Below are 23,535 nucleotides of genomic sequence, written 5' to 3'. Positions count from 1 at the left end.
ACATAAGCTCCATCAAAAGATATGTGGAGAAATAATATCTCTCATCTCTGCTGAAGGATGCTGCAATCTTTTAAATTATTTTGCAGCAACCCCGATCAAGCAGGGTTAGCGGTGCACGGCAGGCCTACACAAGAGAATATGGACCAACCTCCTTTCAGAAATAAACAACGATGAGACAAAGAACTTATAAGAGCAAAATTAATAGTGATTCTCAAGAAGACGATATCAGACAGTGTCGTCATGCTTGTCTGACACACAGGAAGGTCAACGCATTTCTTCACTGTAGAACAGGACACTAAACCCATCATGAGATTCCATGATTAGTATGAAATGCAGAACTTCAACCGTATCCAAACATTCGTCTGGAATTACTTTATTTCATTACAACACTTAACTTGTAAAGGCCATATCAGAGCTCATTTCATTGCATACCAACCTCAGGAAGGAAATGAGCTTCTTTTACAGGAAGCAACGGAAACATTCATGGAAACCTGGAGGCCGGTGGGCAGGAAAGTAACTGGAGTATGTTGACAAACCCACTGTATCAGTGGCTATGAATAGGTTGAACTTACCACATGGGCATCATTCATCTCCTTGACTTTCGGCCGCTCCACCTCTGCCTCCATGTCGGTCATGCATCTCCAGAGTTTGGAAAACTGCTCCCACTGGTCCAGGGAGAAGTCAGGCTGCTGACCCAGCTCTTCACTCAGACACTGCAACAGCTTCTCCTTCTGCTGGAGCTTTGTTCAAAACACACAAAGATACGGGTTCTCACAACAGAGCAAAAAGGATCCTCCAGTACATGTCAGCCACTTACAGCTACAGACTAAAAACATTCACATGAAACTCCAGAATTTATCATTCTCTTGCTGTCACTGGGGCGATCACTGCTCAGAATTTCATTTTGGGGAGAGAAACGATGCAGTAATATGTAAGTGAGCTTGTAAAAGCTTTAAGAAACTAAACCCTAATTGCTAATTATGGATGCAAAATAATCCTTGGATGGGGGGGCTAGTGTAAGATTAACATCTAATAAAACAGTAATATAAAAGTTTATTACAACCCAGCCAAGACAGATTAAAACCCAACTCCCAATGGTGGCACAGTAAGAAAACCACCATCCTCCATTTTTTATGATTTGTGAAATTAATATCAATGAAAACCTAACAAAAAAAAAAAAAAAAACTAAACATAGGAATGTGCGAAAAGTGAAATAAAGCAAAAGAACCTAACATTACAGTGGTCTTGTCAGCTTGTACAGTGAAACCAGCCTGCATATCACTGCAAATTTCACTGCTTTGACTTCCATGGGTAGGCCTTAAACAAAGAGCAACACAGTAATGCTGAAAAAAAAAAACTAAATCAATTGTGCATATCAATATATTTGAGCTCATGAACTGTCAGGACAAAAATGAACATGGAGGTGGAAACATTCTCTGCAATATTTTAAAATACAGTATGGCCAAAAAAATGTAAATATGTAGTACATTAGATATTTAGGCAGTAGGGCAGTAGGTGGCGGAAAGGCTGAAGAACTACACTTGGACCTGCATGTTCTGATCAAAGTCTATTGTTACACCTTTTAGCAGTGAACTAAAGCTCTGCCGTTGAGGTTCACATCCCCCTAGTAAAAAGAGATGTATAAAACTGAAAACTGCACTAATCTCTGCGGACAAGACTGAATACAACACAAATAAGAATGTAAAACATTCAATTCCAGTAACACAATAGTGCAGCAGTGTATATTCAATTTAAACATATTTCACACATCCCAAAGACACTCTGCAAACATGACAACATGCACACATGACACAAATAGATAAACACATTCAAATTTGCGGTCTTTATCCGTTTACAGTTTTTACTTCATTTGTACAAAGTTCCAGCATAACAGCACTCATACATACTGCTTTCTATGCTTCTGCTATATTTAATGCTGCACATATCCTGTTTATATTTACATTAATTTATTTAGCTGCTCATTACAAAGCAACTTACAGTGTTAAACTACTTACAGCGATTTATCCATTTACACAGCTTAGTCATTTTCAGGGTAAGTATTTGCTCAGAGGTACTACACGGTGGGTGTGATGGATACCCGGGCCCAAAACTAGGGTCAGAAAACTCACCTCTTCCGGACTCACTTCACCCATGATCTCTCAACCTCATGTATGGTGTGAATGTTCATGCACCCTAACTTTATGATCACGCCCAGATAAGCCTTTACACAGCTGCTACTCCTGTGTTGTATGTAAATTTTTTTCTTTTTTTTCATTGTAGGATGGCCATCAGAATTTGTCTTTTCTAAGTTTTATGCAATAACTCGTGTGATGAACACTGGTGCATAAAGTGAAAAGAAACAAATTAAGCTTACTTACGAATCACATGTCTGCAACTATGTCTCTCTTTCTCCTACTGTAATGCACATATTGTATTTATGAGATGTATGTCGCTTTGGAGAAAAGCATCTGCTAAATGAATAAATGCAAATGTATGACAGCAGCTCTTACCCCTACACCACATGCTGCACATACACTAATCAAATACTGCTCTAGGTTGCATTATAGTATAGATTTAAACACGTAACCTTTATATCCCATCCCATCCAGCATCAACAACCTCTTGTCCCACGTGAGGTCGTGGTGAGCCGAAGCCCAACCCGACAACACAGGGTGCGAGGCTGAAGGGGGAGGGGATGCCAGTCCACTGCAAGGCACCCCACGCAGGGCTCGAAACCCAGATCTGTCACACAGCGGGCACAGGCCAAACCCGCCATGTCACTGCGCCCCCGTAACCTTTATATGTTACTCTCAGTTCACAATAGAACACATAAATCATACTTAAAATACACCTTTTGATGAGAAAAATGCTATCCAGTTCAAGCAAATAAGCTCCTGTGGCCAAAGATATTCTTTGGACCATTTTTCCTTTGCCTAATTAGGATGGAAAACCCATAAGCTCACATCTTAAACTTAAAATGTACTTTCTCCCCTGTGTATGGCAACAGCGTGTACTATAATGGACACGCCCCTTTCAAGCCTAACGACACGAGTGAATGACGGAACTTTCTGTAAGCTCACGATATATGTGCCTGCCAAGAGGTTGACGGTACTTACAAACAGTTACTTATGCACACTTTATATTTTTCAGGGAAAAAAAAATGATGATAATCACTTTTATGATTCTACCCATTTCAAGTTTCAAGTTTATTGTCATAGATACAAGTACCACGTACATGTATCATGAAAATCTTCCTGAATGCTTCTCCACAGACTATGGACAAAGACAATAGAAATACCGCACAAACAAAACAGTGACAATGACAGTGAGTAGTGCAATAGCAATAGCAATAAATAATGGTAACAGTAGTAACAATAATGCCAGTTGACAGTCAGAGAACTCAAGACGAGTGAATGGGGATGCTTAAAGTGGCAGTGTAATTTACCAATGTGCTTGGGTGGAGCAGTCCAACTCTAGTTACTGAAGGTGGCACATTGGTTAGTGTTGTATAGTCTTACAGCAGTGGGGTAAAAGCTGTTCCTGTACCTAGCTGTGCGGGTTCGAATAGACCTGAGCCGTTTTGCAGATGGGAGGGAAGAGAAAAGTGCCCGTGCGGGGTGACTACGATCTCTCACGATGCGCATCGTCCTTCTGAGGCAGCGTGTGGCGTAGGTGTCCTCGACTGCTGGCAGCTGTGTGCCGATGATTTCCTGAGCCGTTTTGACCACCCTCTGTAGGGCTTTCTTGTCCTGTATGGAGCATTTGCCGGTTTCGCTAGGTTCCATTTCCAGAGCTGGCAGGGACTGACGATGCACAGTTCTCGTGTCGGGGGGCTATACCCCTTGTCACATATGCGACAAATCTTACGGTATGTTCCGTTAGAAAAAAGGCCGACTGGGGCATCCTGTGTGTTTGCAAAGTTTTCTCAGTGTTTGGGGCCGGATGGCTGGCAGATAAATGGTAGAGTGCGCAAAAATCCACCAATTAAAATAAAGATCTGTAGCTCTGGTCCTGCAATAGTTCATACGGCACATGGCGCGCTTCACACATCCCTAAATCAGTCCTCGTTAATTTGATGCTGTATGTGAAGGTCTTTGCCCTCGGATATAATGATGCCATCACAGAATCTGAGAGAAGCCCTTTGAGCCGAGCCCAGATAAATTGATTGTGCACCGTTTGACACTGTGTAATAAATAACATGCTACACAATTAACTTTAGGGGAATTAAAGCAGTGCGACCACCTACAGTCCAGCTGTGTAACAACAAGTATTCATATCATGTTACTCCATTTTTTGATTTAGTGGTAACAGCAGGCTTCAAAAATATATTATTTATGTACTGGTATAACAGTCTCCATGTATGTTTTATTAAACTTGTGAAGGATGTAGGAATAATGTAAAAATGTGTTATTCTACAACCACAGTGTAATACATTTCTGTTAAAGTGATAGATAGATAGATAGATAGATAGATAGATAGATAGATAGACAGAAATAAACTGGAGGATAACTTCGGATCTGATGAACTACTATAAAAATATTTAGAGCAAAACACAACAAAACAAACAAATAAGCTATTAGTACTCCCAGTTAATTCGTGGTCACAAAATTAATTTGAAACTGCATGTGAATTAATTGAAACGATAATACCAACTCATTTGTAAATACGGGACAACTGCAAACATTTCTTGTGCTCCCCACAGATTTAAATGCAATCCAAAAAGCCAAATAAAGAAAAGAGTATGACAAGTCATCAATAAAAAGGAAACTACACCGCCACTGTCAATTTAATTAACTTGCAATTTAAACAGAGAAATAAACTAGTTCAAATTAAAGTTTGTATTCAAATGGAACAATAAGTTAAACGACAACGTATAATTAGCTCCTCTTTTTTAAATCAGATTGTGGGAAACCGATGACCTGGACACAAAAGTGTTTGAACGCACTTTCACATAATGTCTGAATCCGCCACGTGTGCTGGGGGCACCGAGGAACGGAGTTGCAGAGACTCGGAGGAATCAGTCCCGAGGCGACGCGTTGCACACGTCTGTCTTCGGTCCCACGTTCCGCGAAGCCTTTCCTCTGTTTAAAACTCATCAGATCACACAGCCGTTCTACCGCGCAGGCCCGAGCCCACCCCCCCCCCCCGACCCATCCTGAGCTCAGGTGACATCGATCCCATCAGATGTCAGTGTCCTTTTTTCACCGCGGTCACACAATGGGACGGAAGTTCAATACAAAAAATTGGGCCTCTCATCCAGTTTTCAGTCAAGCAATTTGTAATATGGATTTATTTTCACTACCTCACAATGCCACTTGCCATTTAAACTATTTAAAGGCTTTCACTGGATAACTGGAGATGTTTAATCTTGTCTAAAGGTTTGCTGTAGTGATTCATTTGTAGGTAGCAATTTTTCATAATCTACTCTCCTCCCTTTGACACAATAATACTATCTAAATGGGAAATATGTTCATGTCCATCTGACCAGCTTTGTAGCACTTATTTAAAACCCAAGGTAGTAGCCATATTTGTACATGTGTACAATCTATTTATACTGTTAATAATTCAGAATGAATATGTCCGATACTGCGTGACAATATATACAGTAACATTTAGATTCTATAAAACTCACTGTGCTACACTTTTTATCCTTGTATTTCCCTTTGTAGATGAGGTAGTTCATTGTCTCGGGTGGTCCAAGGAATAATGGCAAGATCACATATCGCAATTAGTGTTTTTAGGACCATCCCTAAGCAAAAGGTACATGAAAATGATAAGAATCTGCTCAATCAGTCAGGCTTAAACCGGCTTAAGCCCAACTTTCAGCCTTTGTGCCGTTTGGCTTACATTTCAGAACCTGCATACATAACCGTATTATATAGCGTAAAGAGAAAAGGGGAATCTTGAATTATTCAACACTTAAGTTTCCAGCAGAGGAAAAAAGAAGAAGTTCAGGAGAATTTAAATGATTTCAAAGAAACTTGCAAGGCCTGGATTAATTAGCTCGCTCCCTTTGTGGAGCCGAACCTGACAACAGCAATCCAATCTGATTCCCACATGTTGAACATTATGAAATATTACATGTTGGAATTAAACTCAAAGTACCTTTCCACATTTAGCTCTTCAATTTCAGAACAAGATAATCCCCACTTCGCCGAGCGACACCCTTGGCTAATCAAAATTTTGAGCAGGTTAAATCTGTCGCCGGGTGCTGTGGAGGGAGAAAGATGGGTGCTGACAGGGGCGTGAGCGGGATGAATAAATAAACAAACACGGACCAACCCTGCCCCCCACCCCCACCTCACTCCGCGTGGACAACGGTCAATGACCAAGGGCCAATGAATTATTAACACAGACCTGCCACGGAGTCAGAGTGTGGCGGAACACGCAGCGCTGGGCGCCGTCCCTTGTGGTTACCTGGTGTGTGAGGGAGATCGCCTCCTCCCTGGCCTTGGCGTGCTCCACCTCTGCCCTCTGACACTCCCGTTGGTGGTTCAGCACCTCCTGCAAGGCCTGCTGCAGCGAGCTCTTCGTCGAACTCGACTCCACCTGCAGCTCGTCTGCCGTCTGCCTGCGGGACACGTGCGCGCGTGTGTGTGTGTGTGTGTGTGTTTGGGGAGATACAAACACGAAGCTCCAATCACTGGGACAGTAGATGGTAACGCGAGGTGCCGTGGTTATCTTTGATGTACTTAAAATACTCAGATCCGTGCGACGGCACATCCAGACAGATTCGCATCGCGATGATCAAGACTGGGCTACCAAACAACCCAATCTGAATAGCTGCTCTGTATCTTTCTGTTTATTCATGTACATGTCCAGTAAATAATGAAGCCACATCAATCCTTCTTCATGCGTACTGTATACTGTAAGACTTAATAAGAAGTTTCCTGACAAACAGGATTTCTGTGGTTCATTAAGTGTCCACAACAAAATGTTCATCTCAAGAATGATCATCAAACAAAAAGGCTGCATTTATGATTGGCCTGAACTTTTTTTTATTCACTAATGCAAGAAAATTAGGTTTGTAAGATCATAAAAAAAACGCTCCACATCCAAGTATTTGGAAGAGTTTAGATAAGAATTTCAACAATTTCAACATTCAGCTAAATAACAGTGTTTAAGAGAACATTTACAATTAAATCACTGCTGCCTGTTATGGTATGGCAATGGTAAAGTCATGATGGCTTTCACGGAACTGAAGAAAGATGCTGTGTTTCTACTGACAAGGTGACTAACCGAAGGTACAAACAGCTCAACTGGCACGGCCACTTCTGCTGTCCTACTTGGGGGCGAGCTGAGTGACTTATCCGCAAACACTTAAATCGCATGTCACCCAGGACAAAAGCCGGAGTGCCGGAGGAATATCCACGCCGGGTCCTGGAAGTACGGCCGTAAAAGATAATCAATAAAGGGCCTGTTTCTACCTTTACACAATGGGACCTGGCTGCAGTTGCCAAGCGATCAATAGTACAAATTATTACAATTTCCACAACCTTGACTGGACATTCCGTGGGGTGGAAACACATGTGGGGCCCTAATGCACAAACAAAGTGAAATTGAGAGTGTGTTAGAGTATACACAAAAATAAAAAAAAACATAAATATCCAAATATATATTGCGAGTAGAAAAAAAAACAGAAGACAAAATTAAAAGCAAAATTTTATCACCACTATTAAAAATTTAGCTGATGCTCCAAAGTGACCTACAATATTGGATTTGTACATTTAGCTACTTACATAAATGCACCTATTTATACAGCTGGGTAATTTTTTGTGTATCAATTCCGATTAAGCACCTTTATCAAGGGTACTACAGCTAGAGGTGTGATTCAGACCTGCATCCTTCAAATCTAACCACAGCGCTACCTGCTGCTCCACAGTTTATGTACCTATATATGTATAAGAACAGAATTTTAAAAAGTCTGTGCACTATGTCCAGTCGCACATAAAAATATAATGATGTAAAGTGGTATGTCAAGACATATAACAGTTGGCCACTGAAAAGGGCTTCAGGCCTCTATCACACTGTAGTATGTAGCACATGTGTATGAGTCTGGTTTACATTTCACCCGAAGACGTTGAGTAATAGTAACAGATTGGGATACATGAGGCCGCCTTCAGAGAGTGCATCATGCCAAAAATCTGACTTGTAACAGCGTCGGATGGGAAAATGGGAGAAGAGGCTTGCATGTAATGGGGAGAAAGGGCGTGCACACGGGGGACAGACGAAAAGAATTTCCCATCACGCTTAGGTCAATTATTAACACCTGTGGGGTTTTTAACGGAGGCGTGAGCATGGGCCACGCTGGTGGCTCTCAAAGTCCAAATTATTTCAAACAAGTCCTGCAGATTATGGGCCATGACGATTTAATCAGCTCTGTTACCAAAAAATACACATGCTGACCTAATGCATTTATGCTGTTCATTTATTTCAGTGACGCACGTTGACGACATGTGAGGAACGAATACTGTACGCATCGTGTCAGATTATCAACTTCTCTAAACAAGTAATGAAATAAAGAATGTCGGTAGGAAATTTGGTTGCTGTAATAATTCCAGGCATCTCTGACATTTCCTTTATAATCACAACGATCAGAATGTTTCACAGATATGTTTAGACATCAAAGCTAAATAGGTTTGCTTATGTAAGGATGTAGTTTAATTGGACGACTCATGATGACAGTACTGGAACTCCAGTCATTTCTTCAGTGGCATATGAGTGGAAATTAAATCAGAGTGCCGGAGGACGTGCGCCATGGGTCCTGTCCTTCGGTCGCTGCAGCTAGGCCAGTGCAGGCCGGTGCAGGCCAGGCCAGGCAAGGCCGCTGGACCGAAAGCAAGCAGGGCAGAGAGGAGGTGTAGGACATCTCCACCGTACCTGAGGTGGTCGTCCTCCTCTTGGGCGCTTCTCAGCTGGGCGTGGGTCCTGCGGGCCTTCTGCCCCCGCTGCACAGCTTCCACCACATGCCCGCCCAGCTGCTCCTGGGTGGCGCTCAGGCTTGACTCCAGCAGGAGGAGCCGCTCCTCACGGCTGGCCAGCACCTGGGCTGAGGGCCACGTTGGGGGTGGGGAAGTGAGAGGAGAACCGTGTGCCGAGATGAGCCTCTCGAAGGAACCAGAAAGACGGACGACCTGTTCGCGGGACCGCAACACAGCTCTCGCTCATTTTTCCAACACGTCTCTTCACCATTCGCCTACAACACGTACACATTGCTTCCCAAGTCACAAACCATCCATGAAAACAAGAAATTAATTAATTAATAACTGACAATAAATCATAAGTTATCAAAATGCAAAATACTGCTTAGAGAACGATTTTAAATAAAAGGTGTCAATGGTGTTAACTGTTAATGGTGTTCACTGGAAATATCCAGTAAAGCAAAAGCAACACATTCTACTGTAATCCACATATCTATGGAATATCAAGCTGTAAGATAATACAACACAGAAAAAAAGTAATATAAAGCTGTTGAACCAGAGGTTTGATTAACTAGCATACTTTATAAGAATAAAACCATATCTATCTAAATGTGGTATATCTAGCTATATGAAAAGCACAAACCTATTGTTGTTCCGAACAAAAGGAATCCTCCCATTTCCTATCAGTAGATGGCACTCTTTACTTTAAGCGAGACTTTTTTTAAAAAAAAAAAAAAAAAAAAAAACATAAATTGCATTCAGGCAAAGTTTTTTTTTTTTTAAACATGAAATAAAATCGCCTTGTTCTGCACTTAGTGCATTTAGCATATAGAGTGTGTGTATAAAAGACGCCTATGGCGCCTGTGTTGAAACAGCCACGCGCTTCTTTTTTTCTTTTTTTTTTTAATGCGTTTGATTATAAGTGAGAGACAATTTGCTGTAACAGACACATTACAGCATAACCTTTCCAGCACTTCCCTCAATTCACTGTAAAGCCAATATCTACGCTCCAAGACATTTCAGTGTTTTTTTTTTTCTTCGTGCACAAACACACAGATGAATGCAGCTGTCCCAGAGCCCAGTGTTTCACAACTTTAGCGTGCAGCCGCGTAACTCCTCTGCCATGTGCGGAGGAGCTGCTGGTGCTGGTGGAGGCGATGGTCGGAGGCAAGAGCAGGAGGCGCAAACATGAAAAGCAGGCGCCAGGGTCAGGCATGATCCATTTATGGAATTATACTAACTGAACTGTTTAAACTGGAGCCTTCGGAATTGCCCGGCCAACTCGGATGACTAAATATTGCAGGCAGAGCCGCTATTCGCAGCCCATATTAACCGGATTACGCCGAGGGAAGGTCACAACTTTGTCGCGTGTCCGAATGCGAACGTGCCACCTCCCGACTCGTGTTGGAAGCGTCCCGTTGCGAGCGAGAGGAGACTGCCACATTCGGCTGTGGCGGCAGCACCCCGATCCGCATGCCTCGGGCCCACGCGGTCCAGCCCTGCCCCGCGGGTGGTGCGCCATGCCATCGCCGGGCCCGTGACCCGTCGTCAGGTGTATGCAAGTGAGCGGAGGTTAAAAATGCCATCAAATAAAGTTTACCTTTGCCTTGGATTTGAGCCGGGGCTGATTCCAAGCCAGAGGCACTCACAGCTGCTCCTTTATTTACAATCCCTTTGGCAGACTTACAACTGCCCCGGGCTATAACACAGTGTACCTAATGTTCAAACTGGCAGGTAATCTTATGTCAAACATTCTCCTTTGATATAAACTGATCAATAGATTCTTGTAAAGAAGTAATTTCTCTGATGTTTCACCCTAGATTTTTCTTTTTATGGCAATATATGTTTTTTTTTTTCCTTTTCCTGAGAGCTGGATTCATGCTAAGACCCCCACCATGCGATATGGAATAACAAATAAAGCGATGAAATTGTCTGTTTGGATGCTTCCGGTGCGTGGCCATGTCAGATCAATACCCCCATGTAATACAATTATATGCAATGATGTCGTATTGAAAAGGGAATTTGTTATAAAAAAAAAAAAAAAAAAAAAAATCACTTGGGGTTTTCACCCTGAAACACATTCAGCGATCAAAATTTTTACCATTGCAGAATTACAGGTGACATTTAAAAACCGAAAAAAAAAAGAGTCTTCTAAAGTCACACAGATTCCTACTTAAAAAATTCCCGGTTAAAGAAATGTTTCAAAAAGTAAAGTCACACATACCGTCCCTTTCAAACAGATTAAATATTTATCACCCTTGGTGCTTTGCAATTGGTACTTGGTGATGACAATAAATTAAAAGGTAATATGAAAACAAATTAAGTACTGCTACATACATTTCAGAGGCCATTTTCATTTATGCCTCTGTTAAATTTCCTAATACTAATATTGGAGACATTACACCAGATTATTACGGTCTTTGTCATCCTTAAAGCTGAAAGTGGTCTCCATTCTGATCTCAGTCCTCGCAAACGGTTTTGCATATTAACTGCTGGACATGCATCATGCGCGACCTTTTTAATGGTTTCCTATTATGCCGTTTGCCGTGAAGAGCGCTCTTCCTCCACCTTGTCCTTTTTAGTAACATTCGCATTTGGATATTCGATTGCAGGAATGATGTACTCCGAATTCTCCAATCAGAATGCCATATATCACATCCAGCACGTTCGCCCATCTGCAGCTGCAGCGCTGCCGATGGGCAGAGCGGCGTCGTTAATCACGTCTCGGCCGGCCAATCGGCAGCCTGCTTTTCTGTGGGAACCGATCGAGGCTGTTGCACGAAGTCCCGCTCCCGCAGACATCACAGACATCCGAGCTCATACGTCCCGTCTCGGCTCGGCTGAGTGTTGCAAAATCGGTAAAACTCAGGGCAGCCTGACTGGTTTTGGGGCAAACCTCTTCATAGAGCTCAGGAATATTAGTATGATTATAATTCTTAGTATTATCATTACCTAACACTGGAAGCCACTTTGTAGAAAAGCTTAGCTTCCAATGTTAGGTTTGTACATAAACAGCTTACAATCATTTACCAATTTATAGAGCAGGCTAATTCTTACTGGAACAATTCATGGTAAGTACATTGCCCAAGGGACTACAGCAGAAGGTAGGATTTAAATTCGGGCCTTTTGATCGAAAGGCAATGGCTCAAACCACTATGCCACCTGCTGGTAATACTGTACTATATCCTGTAGTTTATCAGTTACTGTGAACTAACCGGTGGAGAACCACACTGTCTCACTCATGTGACAAGGGAATGGGGTTAAGTTATGTCATCTGACAGGGCCAGAAACCGGTTTCGCCAGCTCTGATCTCGTATTTTTCTACATACTAAACTCTGCGAATCACCGGTACTCCAAACTGCGCCTTAAAATTTAACAGCCAGGCAGGCGAGGGCTGCGTTAATTCAAGGACCCGAAGTATCTCCACTGAGACCAAGGCCTGTTGTTCTCGAGTGTTCGGGGGCACGTCAGTCTCTTAACCTTCGTACTCTAAATGATGCGGAGAGTTTCTTGACTGCACCATTTCGGTTCAATTTGGCCTGGAGGTCTTTATATGGTTCAATCATCCACTTAAACTCCTATGGATTCTGCGAGATGTTCTGTTTTCCTATTATGTGCTTTAGCTGTGCCATTCACAGTGGTGATGTTTGAATGGTGTCTTCATTGCATCACTCATGGCTGAGAAACACACACACACACACACACACACACACACACACACACACACACACACACACACACACACACACAAAGTACAACACTACCTTGGTATTTGTAATTTTAATTGTGAATGCCCCAGAAACAGAATTACTCATGTCATTTTGTTTGGCGTTACGTGATTGAGGCAGCAAAGGAATCGGTTCAAACAAAATGCAAAATGTTTCATTAGCAGCACGGTCTGTATTAGCGAAGCGGGCAAATAATAGTGAGCTACAGATGTGGTGCGGCGTACTGTAAATCAGAAGTCCTGCCGTTTAAGGCTGACAGCTCTACAGTGAACACCCTGACAAACTGCTTCCCCTCATCACAAAATCAAAGTGCACGGCTCATTTCTGAAGCTCCTCGAAATGCTAACAGGGAATGCGGTACCTTTGCTTCGCCAGAAAATGTCGGAATTAAAATTTCACTCTGATGTTTATAAGCGGTTTATTAATTATGATTTTGCTGTAGACTTTTTGTGTATGATGTATATTTTGCACAGCCTTTTTTTTGTGCTAGGGAATGAAAATAATTTTTTGTACTTTAAAGATGCAAGTGTGCGGTACAGTAAAACAAGTGCATTTGTTTGTAGTGCTATGGAGTAATGTATGAAATCCATTATTAATACATATTGTATGAACTATAATTACATATACACTTGAACCGATGGCAGTTATCCAATGATTCTTAATCTCTGGAAACCTGAATATTTTACTAGGAACATCTGAGCTGAGGACGACTGTCACAAGTTTATCTAAAATTCAAATTTAAAAAGTTTTGTGTTATTTAGCAACCCAGTTACTAATTGTATATACTGTAATAATGTGTCTTTTTATATATTATATATGAAATATATTTTGCATATTACTTGTTTTAGATACCACCTAAAAATTGTATGTTATATCACTATTACTATATACATACTAATATATTGCATATTACTGGTATACATATCATACATAACACAGACACAATAAAAGGTGCAGTACATTAGACTAAGGTAAGCACAGGTTAAAGTGTAAATTACACTGAAATTTAATTACTCTGGAAAAAAGTCTTATGCCATCAGTTTGTGCTTCAGAGAACATCTACAGATACCAGTGTTCTTATAATTAAGGAATATTATTACCCTCCAGTGAATTCTTGACATAAGCCATCACTATCAAGATAGAGAACTCCGAATTTAAGAAAAATGAAATTACTGGAGCTCCTTATCATTAGATAACTTTCTTTCTTGAAATATATGGCTAAGACACATTTCTGTGGCATTTTTGAGGAACACAGAGCAACAACTTCCAAAGCAGCTGAAAATGATGCTTTCTCAGCACTATGGCAAGAATCTATGTTACTCTTAATTATGTCACATAGTGCTCAACTTAGCATTAGAAATACTAATTACGTGACTATTCTACACGCATAAGCTACCATATACTGTATTGAAAGAATCACACAAAAAGTATAAAATAATATAAAAAATATAGAAATGATGTGTGTGTGTATGTACATACTGTATATATATATATATATATATACACACACACACACACACACACACACACACACACACACACACACACACACACACACACAGAGGCGCACATTCCTCTTACAAAAGTGGTAATAACAGTTATCCACAATATGTGGATGCCCCACACAGCAGAGCTCATGCTGGAAGTAGCACACAAACTTCAGCGTAATTGTTTTTCAGCCAGTTTAATGAGATATCCAACAGATAATAGATGTGAAGTCAGCAAGGTGAGATTTATCACTCTCCATATAAAGCCCTGCTCTTTAGCTTGTATGATTTCATCAAGTGCTGGAGTGGACAGCTTTGCACCTGAGCCCAGGAAATTACACAAACTGCACGCGTCTTGATAAATCTTGGCAATTAGAGACTATGGGAAAGGGAAAAAACAAAGAACAGAACTGGGTAAATTCTTCAGGGGTCAAGTTTAAAATAAAGAATACAAAAAAAAAAAAAAAACAAATTCTGCATTTCTTCAAGTTGAGGTGGTGTATAAATTGTGTTGTGCTGACCACAATGCAACGAAATAGAAGTCTTTTTAACTCGATTTTTGACAATCTTTCTCCACATTTAAAAAAAATACCATTCTTGAATTAGTGAAAATGATTCATTAAAACAAAAGAGCGAGGGGGAAAGCAAAGCACTCTGAAGTACAGCGGTGCGGAGACGAGGAGACGAGGAGCGCTTGATGAGGCAGTGCTGTGAAACAGCGGGTCCTCTAAGCCGGCGCACCACGGAAACATCATAAACACCTCTCGGCTGACAAAGGGACACGTGTGACTCGGGACAATTGAGGTGCCTGGAACGGAGGGTGGGCTCTTGCAGGGAACGACCTCCTGGGGGGCTTGAGCATGCACAGGTTAATTCTTAATGAGACAATTCAGCACGTGCAACAGTGCAGGCACCTAGGAAAAGGGGTGGAGAGGAAAGGGAAAAAGGCCTCCGCTGCTGCCAGTGATGAGATCTCTGCACGGGATCGAGCAGCAGGAAAGGTGAATCATTACCAGACGCGTCTGCGGAATCACACACGGGCGACATGTGCCCGTCATTAGGGGAGGGCTTGCGTCCAGGGCTCTGACTGGGAGCAACAGCTGCTGCGGGAAGGCCACGGAGCAGCGGCACCGGAGGGGGTCGGGGAATAACCCAGCGCATATTCACGAGGGCCGCTGGCGTCCGTAAATTCGTAACCGAGCGAGATCGGATCCCTTCTTTTTCTGCTGCTAATAACGGTGCCTTTCGGAGGACAAACACTCATTAAAATAATAATAACAATAAACATAAGTGATTTCTTTGTGCTCCTCGAAAAGACATGCAAAGCGGGAGTGCAGCCATCTCCCCCGTGGGGCCCAGGAGGTGAACGCATGCAATCTGCACTCTTCATCTCTGGCTATGGCTCATTGGGAGATCAGGACTTTGCTCTTTCACTTAATTAAAAACTAATATGAATAATTCCCGAAGGAGTAGGCTGGATGAGGACACGTAAACCAGAAACCTCCCCCTTAAAAAAAAAAAAAAAAAATCTTCCAGCCTAAATGGACCCACACAAAGAATATATATCCAACCTTTCAGATGCCTCTTTTCATCCTTTTCTTCAATAAGTGAGAACATAAAGGACGCTACCTAACCATGGTTAAAAGTCAGAGTGTGTTTTTCGATGAGGACAGGCAGTTAGATTCCGCCACAATTAGCTGACCTTCCCAAAGTGAGGACAAGGTAATACTGATGACTTTTAACAATGTACACCCATGACACACATCCCAAAGGACACATGGGCCCTGAGTAGCAAAACTGCAGCATATTTGGAGAGCATCGCTGCCTGTACAGTTATGGAATTGTGCTGCCAAGGAGTTTATGAGGCTCAGAATTGAGCCATATAAAGACCCTGGGCTTGTGATGAGCCACTCCTCCTGTCTGTGTTTTAAAAAAAAAAAAAAAAAAAGACTCCATCCACACAATCTGTCTAATAAACTATTTGATTGAAATAAAACAGTAATAACAATGAAGCGTTGGTTCATCTTTGACACAGCGAAAACACCAACTGCAGTTTGACAGGGTTTTATATTTTTGTAGGTGAAGATTTTTTCATATTATTGTATTATTTAAGATTTAAATGTATCGCTACAAAGAAAACCGAATTATATTAAAAAAACAATATATGTCAGTATTCTGTAATTTAAAAACATAAAAAAGGATAATTCTGTACAATTGACTCTGAAAGTTAATATTAATTTAAGAAGTGTTCACTACAAATGGAAACAACAAAAACTGTACTTAACACACACACACACACACACACACACACACACACACACACACACACACACACTGGCAGAAACCGCTTGTCCCGAGGGAGCGTTGCAGCAAACTGGAGCCTGACCCAGCAACACAGGGCGCAAGGCTGGAGGGGGAAGGGACTCACCCAGGATGGGACGCCAGCCCATCGCAAGGCACCCCAAGCAGGACCCGAATCCCAGACCCACCAGAGAGCGGGACCCGGCTAAGTCCACCACACCACCGTGCCCCCGTGAAAGAGTTAACTCATTTTTGTATCTTTTCACCTATGTTTCTCTCAGTAAAATATCCCCAAAACAACCAATATAAATAATGTAAGAGCAGGGCATAAAAAAGTGTTATGTTTAAGTCACTGTACTGCCACTGGAAGTTCTGCATGTGATGATCAGGTCCACCAAAAGCCTGATAAAGTGACTGCAAACCTTACCCATGTCTCTGTGCTGCCGCTGGAGCTCCAGAAGCTCCTGATTCAGTTTCCTGGCTTCGGCCCTCAAGGCCACATTCTCTTCCCCCTTCTGCTTCTTGTCCATCTGCAGCACCTGGGCGTCCATCTTCAGGCCCTCGACAGCACCCTGCAGTCGCCGCAGCTCCAGTGTATTGTTGTCCATAGCCTCCCTCGCCTCAATGAGATCGGCCTCGGATCTCTTCAGGAGGTCGTCCCGCCTTCGCAGAGCCTGATGGCCAAAGGAAAAGGTGGAGGAAAGGCCTTCTCAGTTCACCGAGTGCTCTTGACAAACCTCTGTGATCAAGTATCAAATTCACTGAGGCAAGAGATGAAAAAACATTTTTGTTCATTTAACACCTTATAAAGTAATTTAGTAATATAGCAAATAGCACACACACACACATTGACTGAAACCGCTGGTCCCAAGTGGGGTCGCGGCAAACCGGAGCCTAACCCGTTTGTTGCAAGGAAGCCCAAGCGGGACTCAAACCCCGGAACCACCAGAGAGCAGGACCCGGTCAAGCCTGCTGCACCACTGTGCCCCCCTAGGAAATAGCAATTTTTTTTTTTTTAAATAAAATAATAATTAAAAAAAAAACGTGATATTTCAGTTTTTTCACACCACGTTCAGTAAGCGTTCAACTTCTGTTTAAAACGTTACCATAATAAAGAAATGTTAACTGAAAACAATGTCACCACCACCACCGTCTCCTTATATAATGCCCCTCGTGGCCCACAGATGTTTGCCTCTGGCTGGCAAGGTTCCACACCTCACTTCCCTGCCCTGTTCCATCGCATTTGCTCCAACCGGATGGTTAGTGTCCTCTCATCTTAATTACTGCAAACTGCAGTCATCTGACAAAAATTCCTATAATTCCACTCTAATTTGTCTGGCGGGCTATTAAAGACGCAAAGAAGAACCTTAAACTTTACTACAAATGTGCATTCAAATGTGTGCATGTATTTCTGGTCAACATTTAATTATCCCGTTTCATTCCACGTTGCTTGCTCTTTAGAACAAGTCTACGGGCTCCGATGTCGATACAGACTCCTGTCCGATCTTTCTCTCAGAATGCAAAGTTGGCAGCCTGTCCAATGCTGCCCGGTGACACAAAGAAAAGGAAAGCAGCGGGACGTAAAGAATCAGAAACCGTGGGAGATAATTGTATGAGGTACATTTCTATGCTTCTGAGCAACTAACAAGCCCATTCTAAGGTAAAATACCTAACTGAAGGCCACACTGTCAAGTACTTCTGTAACTTCAACAAATAAGTCTGAACGCTGAGCAAAATGTATGAAAATTAATTTATGCACCTACAAGAAACAAATTAAAATTTAATAAAAACCGTTTTGAGCAGCACTTCCATTCTACAGCTTTTTCCAATGCCTGGAGCAAGACCAGGATTCAATATTGTATTTCTGTAGCCAACATGCCTCATTAATTAGTTGGGAAATCTATGATTGTTAGACTGTTCGTTATATTTTTACCCCAAGGACATATCTAGCTGCATATTATACACACAAAGAAAAAAGTGGGACCGTGGGCACAATTTATCGTTCTTGTACTTAATCTTATAAAATACTTCTAATGTTATGCATCTTTTCACGCACATGTATCCAGAATCAATGTTGGCGTGGAATTAAATCAGTGTCAGTCTTTTATTTGATGAAGAGCAATACAATCAGAAATTTTTACTTTTACATTTATTTGTCAATACAAAGTTACAGCACTGTTTTCCTACTTACAGATTTATACCCCCCTTTTCCACTTTCTGGGTTGGAAATCTTGGTTTTGAATTGTTCAGAAATTTGGTTTTAAACACTTGTTTCTGGAATTCTTGGTTTTAAAATGAGAAATCCAGAGGGTATTTTCCCCTACAATTACCATGCTCTTGGTTTGAAATCAATGTTTCAGATACGGCACTTACATTACATTTATATTACATTTATTTATTCACTTTACTCCCCAGAGGAGAAAAAGCACTGGTACCTGCTCCTTCTGGATGCAGGCTCTCCGAGCATCGGCAAGGTCTGACTCTAGCTGGCCCACCTCCTGCTCCAGTTGGGCCAGCACTACCTTGTGGTTCTGGCGGGTGGAGGCCACATCTAGGTGTAGTGACTGTAGGGTGCGCTCCAGGGCCCGGTTTTCCTCCTCGCGCCTCCGCAGCTGTACACCCATGCTGGCGGCCTCGGCCTTCAGGGCCTCGACAACCTCCTGGGACTCCGCCGCTCTGTCGGCCTGCTTGCAGCGCTGCCGCTTCACAGACTCCAGCTCCTATGTCGACAAACACAGGCATCGGCCTTTGACTCTATAACCTAGCTGGTTACAAAGAAGTGCTTTGACAGAATTTACTAGCAAAGGGGCATCCACCAGTACCAAGATGTTCTGTTTGTCCATTTATTTTGATTCAATTTACCTTCCACACGACACACAGACGTCAACAAAGTAAGCAATACTAATTGATACTAATCTTTCCAGAATGTTGAAGAGCTAGGGAAACCATGGGGACTGAGTAAACACGATCCATTCAGTCTATTCTCTGCATTCCACCTCTATCAGCAGCTTCGCTATCAGCCGTGTTGAAAATCTGAGCCCACCGCGACTGCCCCTTGGTGTCTCCATCATGTCAGAGAGCACCCCTATGATTAACCATGCCTCGCAGCATGGGATTCAGCATCAGGAGACCATATTGATGCTGACATGTATGAAGATATATGTGTGCCAGCAATATGCAGTATGAATACTGTACCCTGAGCAAAGTTGACCCACAGTGTATTGCTGAAGCTGAAGTCCCCTCAACAGTGTGCACCATGAGAACACTCACCTCGCGTAAGAGGTCGCATTGCCGCTGCTGGGCTTTGTATTCTTCATTGGAGTAACTGTGGCACATTTGGTATGATGCCATTTCTGACTGGAGCTTTAAGAAGGCATTTGCACGACCCGATAGCTGTTTCAGGAGTTATTAAAAAAAAAAAAAAAAAAAAAAAAACTATTTAATATGAAGGTGTAACACTGTTTTTCTACAAAAAAGTTCATTTTTTATATAGATGTTGTTGCAATGCATGATATCAATAATTTCTGTTGCCCAAAGCCAACTGTACAACTGGAAATTTTCCAGATTGTACCGCCAGGTTACACATCCCTATTACTCCCTCTGCAAATGTGTGCTTGAATTAACGGTCTAACTTACTTCCACCAGAGAAGTTAATCTTTGAGATCATAATTCTAATTAATTCTGGAATATCTGATTACCCATTTTGGAGCTTTTTAGTGCTACATGGCCACCCTTGTTAAATACTGTAACCTTTTACCCACGTACTGTATTATGTATCTGTGTGTCATTGCATTTCTTTGGTGTTCCAACTGTGTGTTGTTGTGGCCCAGTTCTGTCATTAACTAGAAAAAGAAAAGTAAATAAAGTCTCTGCTGCCCAGTGTACCTTTAGCGAAGTCAAGATTTCAGTGGAAGTGTGCAGACTCACCAAGTGTTCGGATAAAGACAGCGGAGGACTGAGACAGCAAAGGTGCAGACGAACGATACGTTTCAGAGCATGAAACTTATTAAAGCACCAAACCGGTACAAGTACACCCCTCAATAAAACCAATAAATTCAAACTCATTACTAAATGTAATAACGTAACAAATACAGCCAACGCAAATTGGCTACTCTTTTATAACACACAAATTAAATTTTATTTGATTAAAATTACATTCTGCCAGTCCGACCTTGTAGGCAGCAGTTAAGTTCATACAAATTAAATTTCTCAGTAATAAAAATGATTCATTTATTGCCAAACATGGTAAAAATCTATAATCGAGCCAAAACCAGCATAATGCTAGCTCTGATTTACTTCAAACTGTGTATAACGTAGTATACGTCAGAAAGACAAAAGCACAGAAATAATGAAAACAAAATTCTTATTAAAACAGTAATAATGCGAAATGAAAGCAGGAGTGAAGTTATAGTAATTAGAGGAATGTAGGCAAACAGCAGGATTTGTTTTAACCCAACCTGACATCCTGTAAAGACAAGGAGTGATGTGCGAAGGAAAGGCCTGCTTTGCACACGTCACCTCTTTCTGCTGCTCGCTCACTCGCACTCCCAGCTTTTGGAGCAGCTGCTCACACTCCGTGATCTGCTCCCTGCTCATCCTGAGGTCTTCTCGGTTGGACTGCAGCTCCTCGGTCAGCTGTTCCACAGCTTCCTCTGAGTTCTCCACATGGCTACACTTCTCCTCATAGCGCCTCTCCAGGCTCAGGATCTCCGCTCTCAGGCTGCTCACCGTCTCCTGGGCTTGGCAAACCTTCCCACAGAAAGAAACTGATTGTTTAGCGGAGATTACAATCCACATACCTTACACTCCAGGTACATTAACATGCCTAGAGCAATATTCCTTTAAAATCAAATTTGGTGTGCCTTAAAAAGGCAAGAGGCACTTAAATGTGTTGCCTACTTTATATTTATAAAATGCTTTATTTCCCTGGGAAAACTAAGTAGAAGTTGAAATTTCCACTCTGAACAGTTGAGTTTTCCACAACAACCTCCCCAAGGCGGAAAATGATCGCACTTAAGAGGAACAAGTTACTTGTTATCAGACGGTGATTCAAATTCCATTAATTTGCAACAAATCCAAACCTCGCACTGAAGGTTCCATCAAAATGTGGAAAAACGACTAAAAGCAGTAAATGGTAAGAAAAAAAAAATCTTAATATCCTCCACATTCAATACCTTGATAACTTATTAATGAACAGGACTAATAAGCAAAGATCTGGAACATTAAGTCAGGCACATCTTGAATAATTTTCATCAAGCCAAGCTGGCTGGAGTCACATGAAGGCAATTATGGTATTCTGCTATCAGTGATAATTAAAAATAGTCCCCCGTGTGCCTTTACTGCACACACCAGAGGTCACATGAGTAACATATCAAATCTAATTGATAATAAGAGGAATTGTTACTGTGAACAGAAAAGCGCTAATGGTTCCACGATTGAGTCCGAGCTGCACCGTGTATTCCTCTCTCGTTCCTCAGGAGGGCCAGACCACAGCAGAAATAAACAGCATTATAAAGGTATTAGGGCATTATGGCAACATGGCGCCACAGCAGGTAGCTATGGTAGCAAGTAGAATATGCAATCGGGTATAGGTTCATTCCACACTCAGTCTTTGCGGAGTTTCTCCTTTGAGTTTCCTCACACAGTCCAAAGACTCTAAAAATGTGCTTCAGGTGAACTGGTTACCCTTAGCGTATGAATGTCTACTACATCACTGTGCTGCATGAATGGGTAAACGACTGTAGGGAATTTAGTGTAGAGTATCTAATGTTTTAAGCTGCCTTGGACAAAGCAGTCAGTGAAGTACTAGTGAATAATTATTGTATGTCACCATGGGCAAAGCATCTGCTAAATGGATAAATGAAAAGGTGGTAGCATGGAGCTCATGTGGAGACAAGGGCCATTTTTGTGGAATTGATACTTCCAACTCTTGCCAACAAAGGACTAGATGACTGGATATTTTAAATAGAGCCCTTCAAGTCCAGTACAGTTGTCAAAGGTGTGATAGCTGTGGCAGGAAATAAACCAACAACTCTGTGCTTTTCACTAGAGTGCTTCACTACCTGGCTGCTGGCATACTGGACCTCCTCTTCAAGAGCCTCAATCTTGGCCTCCTGTTGCTGCACCTTCTCCATGGCACTTTGGTATTTCCGTTTAAAGATGTCCAATGCCAACTCTTGGTTCTGGGCCAAAGCCCTGCTTTCCCTTAGCTCTGCCTGGGCCTTTTCAATCTGCTGCTCCAAGATGGATGCCTCGGTGATGCACTTCCTCACAAGAACATCCTTTTGCTTGGCCTGTGCGTGCAAAAAGAAATGCATACATTAGCTAAAGACACGATCTGCAATGCAGCTTGAAACAAATTCAAACTTTGACAAAAACCTGTACAGGGATATAAAACTATATGTCATACTCATCTCAGTTGCTTATTTTACATTACATTTACATGTATTCATTTAGCTGATGCTTTTCTCCAAAGCGACTTACGATGTTAAGGTAATTACGATCACTTACCCATTTAAGCAGCTGGGTAATTTTTACTGAAGCAATATAGGGCAAATACCTTGCTCGAAGGTACTAGAGCTGCAGGTGGAAATCAAACCTACAAAGTTTGGGTCCAATGGTAGCAGATCTAACCATTACGCTGTCAGCTGCAACTACACTATGCTACCATTTTTGTACTACTGTGTGTTCTATACTGTACTATGTTGATGAAAACACTGATGTTACACATATTCTGGGGAAAGACAATTAAAAGCACCTATTATAATAAAATGGATTGAAAAACTATAAATATGTGCAAGTTTTTGTTCAAAGACTTCACCAAGAACAGTAAAAATGAAGAGCAATTGTAAGGGATGTTTTATGACACAATACTTTATGAGTGAGAGGCATTGTTTATCATCACGCTGAACTTTACCATATTAACCATTTTACTGAAACCTGTATTTTTTTCATGTAAATAAATAAATAAATTTATATATAACATAACATTACATAAAATAACATTTTTTTTTTGTGATGCTCCTGTATTTAAGTAATACAGTTCTAACATATATCATACTATTTGCACCAAATCACAACACTGTAAGCTCCAAATGC

At 41.7% G+C, this 23,535-nt stretch overlaps 1 protein-coding gene across 1 annotated transcript in view; it reads right to left on the bottom strand.

Moving 5' to 3' along the window:
* The window catches only part of LOC108935404 (centriolin-like), a 115,955-nt gene that overhangs the window by 31,295 nt on the left and 61,125 nt on the right, over positions 1 to 23,535 (bottom strand). The window contains exons 14-21 of the mRNA XM_018753978.2: positions 22,500 to 22,730; positions 20,956 to 21,186; positions 19,708 to 19,830; positions 18,873 to 19,157; positions 16,865 to 17,111; positions 8,881 to 9,049; positions 6,418 to 6,571; positions 573 to 740 (exon numbers count right to left, since the gene is read on the bottom strand). Of these exons, the coding sequence (XP_018609494.2) occupies positions 573 to 740; positions 6,418 to 6,571; positions 8,881 to 9,049; positions 16,865 to 17,111; positions 18,873 to 19,157; positions 19,708 to 19,830; positions 20,956 to 21,186; positions 22,500 to 22,730 (1,608 nt within the window). The remainder of the gene's footprint in view (positions 1 to 572; positions 741 to 6,417; positions 6,572 to 8,880; positions 9,050 to 16,864; positions 17,112 to 18,872; positions 19,158 to 19,707; positions 19,831 to 20,955; positions 21,187 to 22,499; positions 22,731 to 23,535) is intronic.

This window comes from Scleropages formosus, chromosome 9 (assembly GCF_900964775.1).
Source record: "Scleropages formosus chromosome 9, fSclFor1.1, whole genome shotgun sequence".
Classification (NCBI taxonomy): domain Eukaryota; kingdom Metazoa; phylum Chordata; class Actinopteri; order Osteoglossiformes; family Osteoglossidae; genus Scleropages; species Scleropages formosus.
The sequence above is the reverse complement of the archived record's forward strand: the minus strand, read 5'-3'. Positions and strand labels throughout refer to the sequence as shown.